Genomic DNA, 19,644 nt, shown 5'->3' with positions numbered 1-19,644 from the left:
AGCTCGGCCCCGCCCCGCGGGCGTACTAGGCAGCCGCCATGTTGTCTGGGCGCCCAAACTCACAGCGGAGCGCAGCTATCGCGAGACCGTGAAGGCCTCTGGGAAGGACAGAGGGGGGAAGGGAGGGAAAGGAAACAGGGGTAAGCGGGAGGCGGGCCGAGCCCACGAGTGAAGCCCCAGGAAGTGGAGGGCGGGGAAAGGAGCGATTGACGCGCCTCCAAGCCAATGGCAAACGAACTCGGGTGGGCCTGCGGCCAATGAACAGTTGCGGCCCGCTACAGGGGGAGGGACCCGGGGCCGAAGGTAGCTTGAGCGCGGCGGCGGCGTTGTTCAGTCAGAGCGAGAACATTCCAGAGGTGAGTCCGCGGGGGGCGGTGGCCCGAGCCCCTGCCCAGCGCTCCCGCCCCTCCACCCCCGGGCCGCCGGCGGGGGCAGGCCGCCTGCGGCTCACAGCCGTGTCCCCGCCAGGTCGCCAGGCTCGGCGCTGCTGGTGTGGACGCGGACGTCGCTGGGACAGCCCCTCCCGCTGCTCGGCGGCGGCACCTGCCCAGCCGCCCCTCCGCTCGCCGCCCGCCCCGCCACTCCGGACCCGGTTTCCAGCGCCTCTTCCTCCCAGTCCCGGGCGAGCCGCGTTGGGTTTATGTCTTTATTTGACGAAAACGGTGAGTCGCGGGCGGCGGGCCATGGCGGCGGCAAGATGGCGGCGCGGCCGCGTGACCCGCCGCGCGTGTGGCGCAGTTTGGGGGGGCCGGTGTGTACGGGAGCGCGCGCGAGCGAGCGCGCGTGCCGGCGCCGGGCTGAGTCAGGGCCGGGGCGCGTTTGTGACTCACGGAGGCCGCGCCTCCGCCCCGCCGGAAGACGGAGGCCGGGCGCTCAGCGCTCGCTGTCGCGTAGCCATGGGGACGAGGGCGAAGGTCGGCCGTGCGCCGAGGGAGCGAGCGAAGGGCGCGGCTGCGGCCGCGGTCCGCGTGCTCCGACGGAGCCAATGGCTCCTGGCCTGGCCGCGCCGCCCTGAAGTCAGCCGGAGTCGCCGAAGCCGCAGCTTAGCGGTTGGCAGGGCCGGCGCGACGGTTCCCGTTTTCCAACGATGGCAGCCGGGGGAGGCGCGGTGGGAGTTGTCCGCTCCCGGGCGTGAGCTGGGGGAGGAGAGGGCCGGGACCCCTTCTCGACAGTTACAGCACGGTCGCTCGCCGGCGGTCTCCGGTGACAAACTCCCTGCAGCCGAGGGAGAGGGTTTGTGTCTGTGCTGTTTCCTTCCTTCGGGATTTCCCTGCCCCAGTCCCAGCTCTTGTCAAGATGGTGGCCTCCCAGGTTCCTCGAGTTGAGCTCGGTTAGACGGGGGTGTCAGCTCTTGTCCCACGTGAACTCGGGCTCTGTGGGCCAGGGGTGCTAGCTGGGCGGGGTGCTCTAGGACAAGAAGTTCCCCCGACGGCAGTGGTACTGAACCTGTGGCATGTTTGTGTGTTCTCTGCTTTTCTCTTCCAGAGCTGTTGCGCAGCCATTGGTACCTGTATTGGGGAAACATAGCATACAAGCAAGAAGCTTACAGCCTCAGTGGCGAAAATTTTTTCATGTCAGAGACCGAGAACTCTTGCAGTCGTTTATGTCATCCCTTCTTCTCCAGACAGAAGATACCAAAAAGTTGCAATCAAAGATCTGTTCATCTTATTGATAAAGTCACTAATAAGCCAAAATGTCTGTCAACGTCAACCGCAGCGTGTCAGACCAGTTCTATCGCTACAAGATGCCCCGTCTGATTGCCAAGGTATACTGATCTTCATTTTAGTAGGAAGTTGGTCCATGCGTTCGTTCTTCATAGGATTTAAAAGATTGCTTGTTACAGGGAAGACAGTGCAAAATTGAAATTCTTATTTCCTTTAGGTTGAGGGCAAAGGAAATGGAATCAAGACAGTTATAGTCAACATGGTTGACGTTGCAAAGGCGCTTAATCGGCCTCCAACGTGTAAGTAAAGCTTGGAGAAGCCTGAAAAGGTATATTATGGATATAGTCTTGGCAGTGTTTGAGCTGTATGCGTTTTTCTCGGTCATGTGTTAGCAAATGTGGAACTTTGCACCTACTTGATTGGGTGTCATTAAACCACCCTGGCTGTTTGTCAGTGGAATGGTGGGTTCTGTGTAGATTTTTGTGTGAAGCCAGTGATTTAGGTAACTAAAATGAAACGTCTTCCTATAGATCCCACCAAATATTTTGGTTGTGAGCTGGGAGCACAGACCCAGTTTGATGTTAAGAATGACCGCTACATTGTCAATGGATCTCATGAGGCGAATAAGCTGCAAGACATGTTGGATGGATTCATTAAAAAATTTGTTCTTTGTCCTGAGTGTGAGAATCCTGAAACAGATTTGGTGAGTGAATGCCTTTAAGGTCTTTGTTAGTTATGTATGTACTCTTCTAGTGCTATGTGATTACCAGACTTGTTAGAAAATAACATTTTGTTAAAATTAGACTTTCATGAAGAAAATTTGTGTTAAACTAGAGTTTTTGATGTTTTATAACGTTATATAAATTCACATACAGTTTGTATCTTTCACTGTACATGACACTTGTTTTTACTTTTCTTGGCAGCATGTCAATCCAAAGAAGCAAACAATAGGTAATTCTTGTAAAGCCTGTGGGTACCGAGGCATGCTTGACACACATCATAAACTCTGTACGTTCATTCTCAAAAACCCACCTGGTAAGTCTTTTTAGCAAGTTGACAGTTGGAATATAAGATGGAAGGTTTTTATTACAGTATAGGTATATACAGTATAGGAACTTTTTAGTCTTTGGACTTTGACTTTTTTGTTTTGTTTTTTGAGACAGGGTTTCTTTGTATGTCCCTTGCTGTCCTCTAACCCACTTTTTAAATCAGGCAGGCCTCAAACTTAGAGATCTTCCTGCTTCTGGCTCAGGACTTTGAGATTTTAACTGTCTATAAGACATTATTGAAAAAATGTGTTTTATGTAACAGTAAAAGTGCAAAGATTAGTAAAAGATTATAATGGAAACCCATCAAAAGATCTACTCTTCTGGAAACAAGGCTTGTCTCATTAAAGCTACAGTGGCTTAGAGCATTGCAAGCAACACTCTGTGGCAGATGAACACAACTATCTGACACAATTTGAGCTTGCTATAGCAAAATAGTCTAACCTATTCCGGTGTTCTCTTCATCATGAGACAAGCCGTTATATAGACTCAAACAAACTATTTTAAATTGTTGAATGGTCAGGTTTTTTTGTGTGCATGTATGACTGTGTACCACATGAGTACAGTGCCCTAGAGGCCAAAAGAAGGCATTGGATCCCCTGGAACTGGAGTTTTGGGTGGTTATGAAACACCATATGGGTGCTGGGAATCGAACTTAGGTCTCCAACAAGTGCTCTGCACCACTGTGCCATCTCTCCAGCCCTCCCTTCAGATTTCTAAGTTTTGTTGTGTTGATTTTACTGAGGAAAGTTGTAATAGAGGGTAGGATTTAAATCTGGTAGTCAGTGATACATAAACTATAGGACTAAGTTGACTTTTGTTTCCCTGTAGAGAATAGTGACAGTGGTGCAGGAAAGAAAGAAAAGGAAAAGAAAAATAGAAAGGGCAAGGACAAGGAAAATGGCTCCGTATCCAGCAGTGAGACACCACCACCTCCACCACCAAATGAAATTAGTCCTCCTCCACATGCCGAGGTGAGTGTAGGGCACTTAAAATTGTGTTAAAAACCTGCTGTTTGGTTGAAATAACCAAAAAGTTTGATTTACTAATGTAGTTCACTGTTAAAACTCTAATATTGGTACTTAAGTTGCGCTAAACTGAATGTATTTTGAACCTGCTTAGCATTTTTGTTAACAGTAATGTGGAAGATAGAGGCTCTGGGCTGATAAAACATGGTCTGTGGGCAAAGGGGCTTGATCCTGTTAATATGACTAATACCACTATTTAGAGGTCTTTGTTTTTGTTTAACCAGGAAGAGGAGGAGGATGATGATTGGGGGGAGGATACAACTGAGGAGGCTCAGAGGCGCAGAATGGATGAAATCAGTGATCATGCAAAAGTTCTGACACTCAGTGACGATTTGGAAAGAACTGTAGAAGAGCGTGTTAACATCCTGTTTGATTTTGTTAAGGTAAATTTGTTTGATCTACAAATATACACATCACGTAGCCTTTGGCCTTTCAAATGTTTGTTGTGTTTATAATTGGTTAACGTTTTCTCTGATATCTTTGGATTTTGATTGTGTGTGTGTTTGATTGGTTTTTTTGAGACAGGGTTTCTCTGTAGCTTTGGAGCCTGTCCTGGAACTAGGTCTTGTGAACCAGGTTGGCCTCCAACTCAGAGATCCTCCTGCCTCTGCCTCCCAAGTGCTGGGATTAAAGGAATGCACCACCGCCTCCCAGCTTTTGTTTTGAAGACTGATTCTCTTTAGCCCTCGCTGTCCTAGAATTCGGGGAGACCAGAGGGCTCACAGATCTTCTAATCCCTGCTGGGATTAAAATGTGTGTGTTACTATACCCTTCCCTTTGTTTTTTGTTGTTGTTTTGGTTGTGTTTTTTTTTTTAATTCGTTTTTATTTGGGTTTTTTTTTTTTTTTGCTTGTTTGTTTTTAATGGGCAGTGGTTTGGTCGTTTCCACCTCCCCCATATATGGTTTCTCTGTGTGTAGCATTGGCTCTCCTGAAATTTGCTCTGTAGAGCAGGCTAGCTTTGAACTCAGATCCACCTGCCTTTGCTCCCAGGTGCTGGGATTAAAGGTGTGTGCCACTACCAGTCGGCCCTTTGTGCGTGTGTGTTAATGATTTTCTTATTTAATATGTAGTGGTGTTTTGCCTATATATATACTCAGTGTGAGGGTGTTGGAGCCCCTGGAACTGGAGTAGCAGATAGTTCTGAGCCACCATTTGGGTGCTTGAAATTGAACCCATGTCCTCAACAGCCGCCCATGCTCTTAATCACTGAGCCATCATCCCCACACACACACTCCCCCCACACACACACCATGGCTTGTATTGTTTTTCTTCTTTGCTTATCTAAGAAACATACTAAAGAGCCGGGCGATGGTGGCGCACGCCTTTAATCCCAGCACTCAGGAGGCAGAGGCAGGCAGATCTCTGTGAGTTCGAGACCAGCCTGGTCTACAGAGCTAGTTCCAGGACAGGCTCCAAAGCCACAGAAAAACCCTGTCTCGAAAAACCAAAAAAAAATTTAAAAAAAAAAAGAAACATACTAAAGGAAGTACAGTGAGTATAATTGCATAAATTGGGTAGAAGTCGTGGAGGAGGAAGATTGTTCTCTCTAGTATAGCAAAAAAAAAAAATGCCTATACTTAATTGATTTGCTTTTTTTTTATTTCCAGAAAAAGAAAGAAGAGGGCATTATTGACTCATCTGATAAAGAAATTGTTGCTGAAGCAGAAAGACTGGATGTAAAAGCCATGGGTCCTCTCGTTTTGACTGAAGTTCTCTTTAATGAGAAGATAAGAGAGCAGATCAAGAAATACAGGCGCCATTTCTTAAGAGTAAGAGACCTTTTGGGGGTTTAAAGTCAGGATTGTGACCTTAGACTGTGACTTTAGATCGCTTCCGCCCACTGTATGGTTGTCCTGAAAGTAGGTGTAGGAGCACCTGCAGATGATAAGAGTATCTGTGCATGATCTTTTCTAAGCCACTGCTACATGTGCAATGCATTAAGAAAATGAATGTTTAATTACTGAATTATCTTAGAGCAGGGATGATTGTTGATGCTGTCTACTTGCAGTTTTGTCATAACAACAAAAAGGCTCAGCGGTACCTTCTTCATGGTTTGGAATGTGTGGTAGCAATGCATCAAGCTCAGCTGATCTCCAAGATTCCACATATCTTGAAGGAGATGTATGATGCAGACCTTTTAGAAGAAGAGGTTATCATCAGTTGGTCGGAAAAGGTGGGGAGCCCTTGTGAAGTTTCAGAAGCATCAAAACAGCTGGTGGGGTGGGTAATGAAGAAGTAATCGTTAGACTCTTGTATACGTTGTTGAATTCCGATGTTAATCTGATGGAATTTTTGAGTTAAGACAGCAGGAATTGTTTAGTGTGTGTGTATGTATATATATATATATACTGTTGAAAATTAGGGTATGACCCAGTCCCTTTAAATAGCTTATTGTACAAGTAATAAAAGTATATTTTCAAGTCTTCACTGAGGAAAATTTTGAACTTTTTTAGGCCTCTAAGAAATATGTCTCAAAAGAACTTGCCAAAGAGATTCGTGTCAAAGCAGAACCATTTATTAAATGGTTGAAGGAAGCAGAGGAAGAATCTTCTGGTGGTGAGGAAGAAGATGAAGATGAAAATATTGAGGTAAAAGCTAAGGAACATTACTTGGTTGGCAATGAATGTTGAAGGGTTTTTGTTTTTGTTTTTTTTTTTTGTTTCCCTCTATATAGCCCTCCCTGGTTAGCCTCAAACTGATTCAAGTGTAGTTCCAAATTTCAGATTAAAGATAAAGTCTAACCAGCTATAATCTATTAAGATAAACAAATACAGAAAGACATGGGCACATACCTTTAATCCTAGCACTCAGAAGGCAGAGGATCTCCTGAGTTCCAAGACAGCTAGAGGCTAGGCTAAGAAGCCCTGTCTCAAAACTCCAAAATGGAAGAGGAAATGCCATGAATCTGAAGGGGGTTCTTGGGAAAGTAAGGAAAGGGAAAATACTGTCATAACCTCAAATTAAAAACCATTGATAGAACTAGGGGTGGTTGCTCTGTGTTGTGTCTATGTTTAATTGATGAAATGATTTATCTTACCAGGTGGTATATTCGAAGACTGCCAGTGTACCAAAAGTTGAAACTGTGAAGTCTGACAACAAGGATGATGACATTGATATTGATGCCATTTAAAAGGATGGATACAACTTAGCTTAACAGTGTAATGCTGCAAATTTTTTTCCATTATCAGCCAGAAGTGCAACATGTATGTGCAAAAGCTAAAATGGTTTAACATCATGCTACACTTGATACTAAAAAGCTATTACTGTGAGTGGTCTATAATTAAGCCCAATGAGACATCTAGGGAGTCCATACATAACAGTGAACAGTTGTAGTTTGCTTATTTATAGCATGTTTCTTTTGGAAAAACTAGTGGTGGACACATTTGGATCACATTTATACAGTTATAAAAAATAAAGATTTGATTTTGGTCATTCTTCAGACTTTGGGCTCTGAATGGCTTATACTGAAGTGATTGGCTACTTTTAGGATGTTACACCCTTTATGAAGGTCCTTGAGCCTGGTAGATTGTAGGTGCTGAAACTTGCAGAATGTAAACAATTGTAATGATCTTACTCAGCCATTAAGAAATGGAGTGTTTTAAAAGTTGTGTCTCCAGTCCCCATCTGTTCAGATTGGAAACTGACAAATTTTTGTCATCCTAAGGGAGGCTGATGAATAAATGACAGTATGACATCTTCATGAGCAGTAAAGACCTGCGTGTCCTATGGTTTTAAGAGCAAGTTTTGAAATTTGGAGTTGTGGTTTTTCAGTTTGTGTACACTCACCCCAAATTGTAATCTTTGGAGTCATGTGCATTGCACGTTGGATGAGCCAGGGAAATAATTAACAAGTATTTTGTGTGTTATTTAGTGGTTGCTTTGTACTGAGAGAAAAGCTTTGAGGTATGATTAAATCGTAAACTGATTCTATTTGGGAGAAGCAGGAAAAGGTGCACTTAATCTCTAAAACAGCATAATTTTTCAGCTTTTACCCTTAAATTATAATTTCAGGATGTTTAGACATACTGTATCTTGTGTTAGATGTGTTCTCCCCTTGCCCCCAATATTATGGCTTATTCTTCAATGCCTTTTAATTTGGATATAATAGCTTGTACTTTAGATTTTGGTTGCTGTCTTGCCAAAATAAGTGTTATTGTGTTTCAAGCTTGATCCCCCTCCCCCTAATTGTCTTATTTAAAGAGAAAGTTAAAATCATACTTCTGAGTCATAGCCTGTATTTTGGTGTAAGACTTGGGATATTTTTTACTTCATGTTGATATAGCTGGGCACCTGAGAGTGGGTACAGTTGCTAGGGCCTGACCAGCCCGTTCAGAGCCTTGAACTACACACAAGTGAATTTCTTACCTGCTATCTGGTGAAATTCCATCTGGGTTCCTGATTGTGTTTGCATACTTGTCTTCAACATTAAAAACTAGTTAGCATATACTTCCACAAGTGCATTCTGGGAGCTAACCCATGTGGTTAATATGTGTGGCCTACTAGCTTATAACATTGTTTAGATTTTACCTTGTGTCATCCATCTCACAGATTATAAAACTTTAATAAATGTATGTAAAATTTTTGCATTGAAGTGATACAAATAATTTGGAAAAATTAAAACCTTGAGTCTGCTGAGCATGGAATGGGAGCCATATACCTGGAGTGGATACTAACAAGGAAGTGTGCAGTGTCACACCAAAGAAGAAGCATTTGCAAACTCCTAGGTTTCAGATTCTTTGTATTTGTTACCATTTTCTGAGATTGTAGATCAGCACATTGAGCCTCAGGCTGTTACAGTCAGGTCTTCAATACTTGGAAGGATCTTGGGTTTCAGCCACTGTTCTGTCAGGTGCCAAACCAGTGGGATTCAAATTCACACAATCTGGGTTCATTGCTCTATTGAGGTGTCCTAAAAAGTTTCCTGTTTCAAACAGCTACATTACTTGATTAAAACAATGTTAAAATTAAATTTTGTCTCTGCTTTAATACTAAAAAGTTAATCCATGTTTTTATTTTATGATTTAAAAAGCACTGAAAGCTATCCAGTATTATAGTGAATGCTTTGGATTTGAGTCTTGTATTCTGTGAAGAGTATGTCAGCTCTATGTGTGAAAACAGGTTGATCATTTTATAAAAATCTTTAATACCATGTTTACTAGGGAATTCAAACTCCATTAATTCTAACCTGTCCTCAAACTCTTCCCCTTGGTTCCTTGTACATTTTACAAGTAAGGCCTAGGGTGTGGGGACTAAAACTGACCTTGATCTCTTTTTGCTTTGACCTCCTAAGTGTTAAGATTTTAAGACAGGTATGTATGTGTGTTAACCATGCCCACCCTCACTCTGCATGGGCATGCATGCCATATTACACAAACAGAACATGGTATTAGTTATGGAAGTCTCTTCATGTGAGTCCCAGAGGTCCAACTCTAGTTGGACTTGGCAGCTGACTCTCAGCTACCTCATCAGCTTCCTGTATTAGTAACAATTCCACTGAGATGGAATAGCATAGGTAAATGATTAGTCAGAGTTCGCATTACCCCGTTGGCATCAGAATCTGCTTTGAAGTCTTAAACTTGCAGCTAATGCCCACCCATGGTAGTGATTTAGACTTTTTTCTTGGCCCAAGCAAGAATAGTTCCTGTAAGAACCTATTTTTCTGTGCATTGTGGCTGGACGTAGTAGGGCCTGGGCTTGTCCAATGCCAGTTGGTAAGGTGTCCTGTGATTTCCCCCTTACCCAAAAAATATTAGGCCTTAAGCCTAACCCACAACAGGGTCAGTGTTCTCTATCTGATGCATAACCCATGTGCAACCCTTGAAGCTCAGCTGGAGTGGCATGGTGTGCATACACAAGTGTAGGTAAAGCACCCAAATACCTAAAAGTAAAAGTAAATCCATGGCCAGCTGTGGTGGCAGAGGCAGACCAGCCTGATTTATATGGTGCATTCCAGGACAGCCAAGGTTATTTTGAGTTCTCTCAGAAATGAAACTTCAGTTCCCAGACCTGAGTCACTTGTAATTCTAGTCCAGGGGATTTGATGCCCTCTATACTCCTGTGCATAGACTCATTCACAAATACATTTTTTTTTTTAATTTTAGTCAGGTATGATGCATGCCTTTAATCTCAACACTTGGCAGAAACAGATTTCTTGAGATTGGGACCCGACTGGTCTACAGGGCAGCCAGGGCTATTGCCCAATGAAGTTTGGTTTTTTTTTTTTTTTTTTTTTTTTTTTTTAGATTTATTAATTTAAAAGACAGGAAAAAAATTTCAGGCATGGTGACATCCTGATGAGTCTCTTAGAAGTTTAAGGCCCCCATGGTCTACATTGATCCTGTCTCAACATGTGCTTGGCAGTCTGGAACTGAAGTTACAGACAGGTGTGAGCTGCCATATGGGTGCTGGGAATTGAACCCGGGTCCTCTGGAAGAGCAGCCAGTACTCTCAACCACTGGGCCATCTCTCCAGCCCCTTAATTTATATATAAATTGAGTACGTGCAGGTGTCTGCTGTGAACATTGAGTGCTTCACCTTCAAGCTACATTCTACAGAGAATTGCCTCTGCAGAACAGTGGCTATGACTGACACGGGAGAGGGGTGCACGTAAGTCCACTCAGCCTCAAGCTGGGACTAACTAAAATTGTCTTCGGCCTTTGTGAAGGCCATTCTTGGTTGTCAACTTGACTACACCCAGTCTACTAAAAACCAGGTAGCTATGTATACATGAGGTGTTCGGTATTTTTGTTGTTTTTTTGTTTTTGAGCTGGTTTCTCTGTGTAACTTTGGAGCCTGTCCTGGAACTCGCTCTGAAGACCAGGCTGCTGGCCTTAGAAACTCAAGAGATCCACCTGCCTCCGCCTCCTGAGTGCTAGGATTAAAGATGTGTGCCGCTGCCACCACCTGGTGAGATTTTTTTTCTTTTTTTTTGGGGGGGGGGGGGTGGCAGGGTTTTTCTGTGTAGCTTTGGAGCCAGTCCTGCCACTAACTATAGACCAGGCTGGCCTCGAACTTACTGAGATCTGTCTACATCCCGAGTGCTGGGATTAAAGGTGTGCACCACCACCACCTAGTTCTTTTATTTTTCCAAAATTTATTATGTATAGTGTTCTGCCTGCACACCAGAGGGCACCAGATCTCATTATAGATGTGAGCCATGGTGTGGTTGCTGAGAATCGAATTCAGGACCGCTGGAAAAGCAACCTGTGCTCTTAATATCTGAGCCATCTCTCCAGCCCCGGTATTTTTTCCTTAATTAAATCATTTGAAGTGGGAAAACCCACTTCTCACCCAGATCTTTTGCGGTGGGAAAATCAACTTTTAATCTGGGCCACAGCTGCTGGCAGCCTATATAAAGGACAGAAGAAAGAAAGCTTACTCTTTTTGCCTGCTTGCTTACACTGGCAAGTACTTCATTGACATAAGAGCCTACTTCAGGATTCTGGTATATCTGAAGAGATATAGTCAGTCTTGTGGCCTAAACAGCTACTGGATTCTCAGATCTTCTGTTGGTAGATAACCAATTGTTGGATAACCAGTTGTTGGACTAACTGGACCACAGCCTGTAAACCACTCTAATAAATTCCCTTTAAGCCAGTGGGGGTGGGGAGTGTTGCACAGCTTTAATGCTGGGAGGCAGAGGCAGGTGGATCTCTTGAGCTTGAAGCCAGCTGGTCTACACAACTAGTTTCAGGAAAGCCAGAGCTACACAAACCCTGTTTCAAAACTAAGTAATCCCCTTTATACACACACTCATTCTCTAAACTCTGTTCCTCTAGAGAGCCCTAATATAGCCCTTCTCCCCCACAGCTTTGTTTCCATCCTCTCCTTGACCCCACCCTGCTTCCCTACCTCTGTCCTGAGCGTCATTTAATCAGTCCTGCTTGCGGGCTCTAGGGCTTTCAGAAGTGTAGAGAAGCAGTGGCAGGTGGTGAGGACACTGCTCACCCATAGTTCCCTGGGAGAAGGCACCAGTATCCCCTTATTGTCTTCAGAGCTGTGCTGCTTCTGCTCTGTCATGAATCTCTAAGATACCCTACCCACCTGAGACAGCACACTGCTGCGTTGCGCTAAGGTGTCCCTTGGTTGGAGCTGTTGAGCAGGTGAGAAACGTCATCAGGCGTTCTCAGGAACATCCATGTTCACCGGTCTAATCATCTGAGGCCTGCTGAATTAAAGGTAAATTATCGTATCTGGCAACTCCTACGACTAGGAGGAAGTACAGCGCTGCTTCCTGGGCCTCATCAGTGTTTGGAGGTAGCAGATTCGGCATTTGGGAAGGAAGAGCCAATCCTACTGAGTGCCTGATCTACAAAAGAGTTCCAGGACAGCCAGAGCTACACAGAGAAATCCTATTTAAAAAAAAAAAAACCACAAAAATAGCTGTGCGATGGTGGCACATGCCTTTTATCCCAGCACTTGGGAAGCAGAGAGGTGGATGTCCGTGAGTTCGAGGCCAGCCTGTTCTGAAGGTCGAGTTCCAGGACAGTCGAAGTCGAGGCTACACAGAAAAAAAAAAAAAGGGAGAGACTCAAGTAAGCAGCTACCCCATCTGCTGTCCTTGTGATACCCTGTACCATCTAGAAAGCGCTTGCTCTCTGCGTTCATCGGGCTTTTGAACGTCCTAGCTTCCACAATCAAGTGCTGTGAAGCAAACACTTTTTTTCCAGGGTCTAATATAACCTAGCCTCAAGTACTGGAATTCTAGACTGTCACCGTGCCTATCTTAACACACTACTTTTTACTGTGGGGAAATCAGAGTGCGTTCTTGCTTCTACTACATGGGTCCCAGGAATTTAATCAGGCTGAGCCAACCCTATTCCTAATGGAATATCAACATTATATTTATTGATATATTAATGAGCATAATTATGATAATGTAACCATATATCAATAGTAATACAGTGAGCCAACATGACTGGCGCTCAGGGTAGTGACATGTGCCTATAACTTCAGTTGGTTGGAGGAGCCCAGGAACTTCAGCCTGGCATGGGTACCATGTGAGACTTCAAATCAGGAAAGTAACAACAAAGCTGAGCATGGCAGTGGTGGCACACACATTTAGTACCAGCACTCAGGAGTTCAAGGACAGCCACAGCTGCATAAAAGAGACCCTGTCTCAAAAAATTAATTAAAAAATTCACAAAACTTAAAAAATTATGTCAGACATAGTCACATAACTTTTTATCACAGCACTAGAAGGCAGAGGCAGGCAGATCTCTGAGTTCAGGGCCAGCCTAATCTACATAGTGAGACACTCTCAAAAATTTAAAAAGGAAAATAATAAGCAACTTTCAGGTCTCTTTAATTTTGTTTAATTGTACAAAAGTATCCTCTTTATGCTTAATTTGTTTTGTTTTACTTGGGGAGTTGAATATTAAGAAAATCTGGCCTTGCCGGGCGGTGGTGGTGCACGCCTTTAATCCCAGCACTCGGGAGGCAGAGGCAGGTGGATCTCTGTGAGTTCGAGGCCTGCCTGGTCTATAAAGGGAGTTCCAGGACAGGCTCCAAAGCTACAGAGAAACCCTATCTCGAAAAACCAAAAAAAAGAAAAAAGAAAAGAAAACCTGGCCTTATAATGCCAATGTATAGATAGAAAAGGAAAGTAATATTTTAATAGCTTTACAAAAATATGAGTGTTCAGCCAGTGGTGACATACATTTTTAATCCCAGCACTTGGAAGGCAGAGACAGACGAATCTCTGTGAGTTTGAGCCAGCCTGGTCTACAAAATGAGTTCCAGGACAAACTCCAAAGCTACAGAGAAACCCTATCTCAAAATAAATAAATAAACAAGTATGAGTGTCCTCTGATGGTTAATCTCCACTGTCAACTTGACTAGATTTAGAATCACCTAGGAGACACGTCTCTGAAAGTGTCTATGCATTTCAAGAGTACTCATAGTCACGTGTACATACCCACACTGGTACTCACACAGACACACACATCTATACACATTTAAAAAGAAATCTTCAGCCGGGCGGTGGTGGCGCACGCCTTTAATCCCAGCACTCAGGAGGCAGAGACAGGCGGATCTCTGGGAGTTCGAGGCCAGCCTGGTCTACAAGAGCTAGTTCCAGGACAGGAACCAAAACACTACAGAGAAACCCTGTCTCGAAAATCAAAAAAAAAAAAAAATCTTCAAAAAACATTCTTTTGCCAGGCATAGTATTGCATGCCTTTAAATCCAACACTTGGGAAGTAGAGGCAGGAGGATCTCTGTGAGTTCCAGGTTAGCCTCGTCTACAGGGTGATTTCTAGGATAGCCTGGACTGCAAAGAGAGACCGTATCTCAAAAAAAATATTTAAAAACCAATAAATAAATAAATAAATAAATACATAGAAATATAGTCAGAAACCCATTTGCCCCTTGTGCATGTATTGAAAAGCAACATGCCCTGCCCCATCCCTGTTTAAGGTTTTCTGATGACCACCACTAACTATAATCCTGATTTTCTTAGATAATTTTGTCATTGTTGAACATCAAAGAGCATACTTACACCAACCCAGACAGCATACATCTTTCCACCCACTAGATTCTGGTATACTCATCTGGGTACAGCCTATTGCTTCCAGGGCCACAAGAAATAAAACAATAAATCAAACACAAGAGACACATTCTAGAGATGCTCAAGCCCATGCTCAGAGGCTACTGCACTGTAAGGTATTCTGGTTTAGGGTGAACTATTTTTTCTCAGTAGAAGTTCACTTTAAAATGATTATTAGAGGTATAGTCAGTAGGTACCATGGGCATATATCACGATTGATTATGACATACTGTGTATAAGTGTATGCGCCATTCTTAGGAAGGTATGCCCCTGACACCCTAAGAGGTCATAATGGCAACAGTGCCACTAGGAGATAAGGAGTTTTCAGCTGTGATAAGATCGTAGGAGCCCTGGACTATACATGTCAGCAGGCTAATTTAAACTCCTTTAGGTAGGGCATCTCAGTGCTGTGTGGTTTATGAACCCCGAGACATGCGGCCATCACTTGGGAATAGTATGCGCTGTCTTACTAGGACACATGAGGAACTAACTCCAAACCCTATATTTTCCTCTCAACATGGTTATTATTCTCAATCTATTGGTTACTTTCACAAGCCTAAACATAGTGTTTGCAATTTCGTTCCTTAAGCTTCTGTCCATAAGCACACCCCTTGACTGCCCAGAGGGGAGAGGACTGTGCTTATGTCTCTGACTTGGCTTTCCGGCTCCCCACTTAAGTTATCTTTATAGTTCTTTTTTTTTTAATTGTCAAGATTGAAGTAATTCTAATCTATCTACAATTACAATAAACCTTTCTGAGATTTATAGATTGAGTCAAAAGGTGAGGATCTGTCAGCACTGTTTTTATTTGTGTGTGGGTGGTGTGTGTACATTTTTTCTCTCTGGTGTATATACATGTGTTTCTGTGGGTGTGTGGTGTGTACACTGATGTTTTTGAGTATGTATGTTTGTGATATATGTCCCCCTTTGTGTGTGCTTGTGTGTGTGTAGAGGCCAAAGGTCAACACTGGGCATCTTCTTTGATCACTGCCCACTCTATTTAAAAAAAAAAAAAAAAAACTTTAAAAAAAAGATTTATTTATTATATTGTCTGTATGTGTCCCGGCAGGCCAGAAGAGGGCACCAGATCTCATTACAGATGGTTGTGAGTCATCATGTTGTTGCTGGGAATTGAACTCAGGACCTCTGGAAGAGCAGCCCGAGCTCTTAACCTCTGAGCCATCTCTCCAGCCCTAATTTTTTACTTGTTGAGACAGGTTCTATTAATGAAGCTGGAACTGAGTTACAGACACATGCGACCACAACCAGGCTTTTTGCATGAGTGTTGGGACCAGAATTTGGGTCCTCAAGCTTGCATGGCTGGCACTTTATCAATTGAGCCGCCTTCCTAGGGTTTTTACAAACGTGTACAACACTTTTTTTTTTTTGAGACAGCATCTCTTGAAGCCCAGGCAAGCTTTGAACTCAGTATATATCCCAGAGTGGCCTTGAGCCTCCACCTCCAAGTGTTAGGTTTACAGGTGTGTCACCACAGCTTCATGTTCCAGTATCCTGTGTTTCAGATCACTTCTCCTTCCTTGTTGTATCAGCTTCCCTTATGATATCTCCAGACACTTCCACCTCAAGTATGCAGCAGAACCTTTTCTGAGTGCCTCACTTCCAGCAGTAGTACCAGCTCCCATCTCCTGTCTACTGCCCAGTGCCGTTGTTGTCTAGATCTTCCTTATTACTCTCAAGAGTTGAATCGGGTCCTCTCAAACCTCTAAATAGCATCCAAAGAAAGGTCAGTGTGTGTGGGATGATGTTTTCCTACACTTTGTAATTTTGTCTTTTGTTTTTGTTTTGTTTTTTTTTTCAAGACAGGGTTTCTCTGTAGCTTTGGAACCTGCCCTAGGACTAGCTCTTGTAGACCAGGCTGGCCTCGAACTCACAGAGATCCGCCTGCCTCTGCCTCCCAAGTGCTGGGATTAAAGGCGTGCGCCACCACTGCCTGGCTTTTTTTTTTTTTTTTTGAAATGGGTTCTCACTACATAGCTCTGGTTATCTTGGAACTAACTCTATAGAACAGACTGACTGCTAATTCACATATATCTGTCTGCCTCTGCCTCCAAAATTCTGGGATTAAAGGCATATACCACTACCCTAGCTCTAACAAACAGTTTAAAAAATTAGAAAATATGCCAGGCAGTGGTGGTATGGTAGTACAAATCTTTAGTCCTAGCACTTGGGAGGCAGAGGCAGGAAGATGTCTGAGTTCAAGGCTAAGCTGGTCACCAGAGTGAGTTCTTGGACAGCCAGAGATATACAGAGAAACCCTGTCTCAAAACCAAAAAAAAAAAAAAAAAAAAAAAATCAATCCACGGGACAGGCACAAAAGCTACAGAGAAACCCTGTCTCGAAAAAAAAAAAAAAAATCAACCAAAAAAAACCAACCCCAAACTAGAAAATGCATATGGATACATCTGAGATTAAAGGCATGTGCCACTACGTCTGGCCATTACTTTGTTCTTTGTTGCACAGCAAATCACCATAAACTTCGGTGACAAAATACCATTGCTTTCTTTCTACAGCTCTGCAACTCATCTTCAATTCAGCTGATCTCTGGAGTCGACCTACCTGACCCTGGGCTTGTTTGGAACCAGTGCTACTTTCTGGTCTTCAGTCCACTTCAAAAGTCAAGCCCAACCCTGTAGGGATAATTTGTTTATGCTTTAACAAATAAAGCTTGCCTGAGATTAGAGTGCAGATCTAAGCCACCAGAGGCCAGGGAGTGATGGCAGCACACACCTTCCAGGACTCAGGAGGCAGAGGCAGACGAATCTCTATAGTGATATTTTATTTATGTTTTAATAAGTAAAGATTGTGGGCTGGAGAGATGGCTCAGGCATTAAGAGCACTGGCTGTTCTTCCAGAGGTCCTGAGTTCAATTCCCAGCAACCACATGGTGCCTCACAACCATTTATATGATCTGGTGCCCTATTCTGTCATGCAGACAGAGTATTGTATACATAAGAAATAAATGTTTTTTTTTAATATTTATTTCTTTATTATGTATACAATATTCTGTCTGTGTGTACGTCTGCAGGCCAGAAGAGGGCACCAGACCCCATTACAGATGGTTGTGAGCCACCATGTGGTTGCTGGGAATTGAACTCAGGACCTTTGGAAGAGCAGGCAATGCTCTTAACCTCTGAGCCATCTCTCCAGCCCCAGAAATAAATGTTTAAAAAATTAAAATAAATAAATAAATAAATAAATAAATAAATAAAGATTGTCTGAAGATCAGAAGGTAAAAATAAGGCATTAGAGGTTAGGCAGTGGTGGCATACATTTTTTAATCGCAGGATTTGGGAGACAGAGGCAGATGGATGTCTGTGAGTCCAAGGCCACCCTGAGCTACACAAGATCAATGCAGAAACAGATCTAGGTGATGGTGGCTCACTGCTGTAATATGAGCGGCGGGCTACATTCCTGGCACCCAGCTAGCTTTATACACGAAATAATTACACGGAAACTGTATTCTTTTAAACACTGCTTGGCCCATTAGTTCCAGCTTCTTATTGGCTAACTCTTACATATTGATCTAACCCACTTCTAATAATCTGTGTAACACCACAAGCTGATGCCTTACCAGGGAGATCTTAACCTGCATCTGTGTCCGAGAGGGGAATCATGGCGACTCTCTGACTCGGCTTCTTTCTCCCAGCATTCTGTTCTGTTTACTCCGCCTACTTAATTTTCTGTCCTATCAGAGGGCCAAGCAGTTTCTTTATTAATTAACCAATGAAAGCAACAGATAGACAGATGACCCACCACTCTGTTGAAAATAGGAGTGGCAGGGCTGCGTCCCGCCACCCGGCTAGCTTTACCCAAAATAATTACACGGAAACTGTATTCTTTTAAACACTGCTTGGCCCATTAGTTCCAGTCTCTTATTGGCTAGCTCTTACATATTGATCTAACCCATTTCTAATAATCTGTGTAACACCACAAGCTGGTGCCTTACCAGGGAGATCTTACCTGCGTCTGTCTGGAGTGGGAGAATCATGGTGACTCTCTGGCTCGGCTTCTTTCTCCCAGCATTCTGTTCTGTTTACTCCGCCTACCTAATTTTCTGTCCTATCAGAGGGCCAAACAGTTTCTTTATTAATTAACCAATGAAAGCAACAGATAGACAGATGACCCACTTCCATCAGCTCACACTTTTAATCCCAGTACTACAGAGTCACATGCCTTAATCCCAGACAACAAGGGAATATAAAACGGGAGGAGACGGAGGCTCAGGGCTCAGTCTGCAGTCGTCCTGTCGTGGTAGAGGTAAAAAACTTCTCCAGTGGTGAAGAAGGACGCTTAAAAGAAATCCCACACTAACTCAGAATTGAGAATAATAGATGGTTATTTATAGACTCACAAATCAATATCCTCTGCTGGAATGGAGAACAGCAACCAAATCCTGCAGCCAGAAAAGAGACCAGACACACGCTTTTCATCAGCATAAATAGTATAAGAGGCCACGCCCCAGTGGGCGGGTAACTTAAGGGCTACTGGCTGTAGGATTTCCTATAGCACCTCCCCCTTTTTTTTTTTAACTAAGAGAGTTCTAAGCCTAATACAAAATTATATACAATAAGAACAAATATATTTAGTAATTATCCTATCCTAATGAGTTTAAGTCTTGTATAATAAATAACTTGGCCAAGTCATAAGAGGAAAGTAACTGCAATTATCTAGTCTTCAACCCCATCAAAGATCCAAGAAGGGAAATAATATTACTTGAGTAAGCAGGAAGTGCAATCAAGCAACTTCCAACATGTGCAACAAATGACAGAGACAACTGGCTCCCTGGGCAATCACCCAAAATCTCATTTGCAACATTGAAGCAACCAACTTTGGCCAAGGTGTAGAGTAACTGAAAGAGCATTTTCAGAGGCAGTTTTCAAAACCAGCTTACTCTGTCTTAGCAAGATTTAACAGTCCTGCTTATCAATTTCCGGATACCATGTACCTTGTCAGCGGCTAAGGCATGGGCAGTTCCTTGCCCAAAGGCCAGTTTTGCCAAGAGTGTCTTCAGTGTTCAACATTCTCTCAGGAATAGATTGATGCTGCCAGGAGCAATCGTGTCTTACTTCAATAGAACCCTAAGTTATTTAAATGCGATATTCTACAGCTCTTTGAAGTGGTTGAAGATTGCCTAACTATGCAGAATACAATCTCTGTGTATCTAAAGAACCTGATTAGTGGGGCTGGAGAGATGGTTCAGTGGTTAAGAGCATTGCCTGCTCTTCCAAAGGTCCTGAGTTCAATTCCCAGCAACCACATGGTGGCTCAAAACCACCTGTAATGAGGTCTGGTGCCCTCTTCTGGCCTGCAGACATATACACGGACAGAATATTGTAT

At 43.5% G+C, this 19,644-nt stretch overlaps 1 protein-coding gene and 1 non-coding gene across 3 annotated transcripts; both read left to right on the top strand.

Annotated features, from left to right (window-relative positions):
- Positions 1-225: 225 nt before the first annotated feature.
- Positions 226-8,709, top strand: Eif5 (eukaryotic translation initiation factor 5). 2 transcript variants are annotated; one of them, XM_041633248.1, is made up of 12 exons: positions 226-356; positions 469-662; positions 1,486-1,765; positions 1,882-1,963; positions 2,195-2,367; positions 2,588-2,699; positions 3,542-3,684; positions 3,963-4,121; positions 5,348-5,509; positions 5,749-5,913; positions 6,194-6,328; positions 6,781-8,709. In XM_041633248.1, exons 3-12 carry the CDS (start codon positions 1,694-1,696, stop codon positions 6,868-6,870), a joined length of 1,293 nt encoding a protein of 430 aa, XP_041489182.1. In that variant the 5' UTR covers positions 226-356; positions 469-662; positions 1,486-1,693; the 3' UTR covers positions 6,871-8,709. The 2 variants fall into 2 exon arrangements, with proteins under 2 accessions (XP_041489182.1, XP_041489183.1); XM_041633249.1 differs by lacking the exons at positions 226-356; positions 469-662 and adding an exon at positions 1,098-1,233.
- On the top strand, positions 3,083-3,208 carry LOC121434504. The gene has a single exon (XR_005972440.1). It is a non-coding gene; the product is annotated as a small nucleolar RNA SNORA28 (small nucleolar RNA).
- Positions 8,710-19,644: the final 10,935 nt, after the last annotated feature.

This window comes from Microtus oregoni, unplaced genomic scaffold (genome assembly GCF_018167655.1).
Source record: "Microtus oregoni isolate MIOR12 unplaced genomic scaffold, Mior012 000043F_ref0000047, whole genome shotgun sequence".
Lineage (NCBI taxonomy): Eukaryota > Metazoa > Chordata > Mammalia > Rodentia > Cricetidae > Microtus > Microtus oregoni.
The sequence above is the reverse complement of the archived record's forward strand: the minus strand, read 5'-3'. Positions and strand labels throughout refer to the sequence as shown.

Excerpts from the sequence above, each read along its gene's own strand:
- Eif5 (XM_041633248.1), top strand. The coding sequence starts at position 1,694 with ATGTCTGTCAACGTCAACCGCAGCGTGTCAGACCAGTTCTATCGCTAC. Across the intron at positions 2,368-2,587 it reads AGAATCCTGAAACAGATTTG|CATGTCAATCCAAAGAAGCA; the intron begins GTGAGTGAATGC and ends TTTTCTTGGCAG. Across the intron at positions 3,685-3,962 it reads GTCCTCCTCCACATGCCGAG|GAAGAGGAGGAGGATGATGA; the intron begins GTGAGTGTAGGG and ends TTGTTTAACCAG.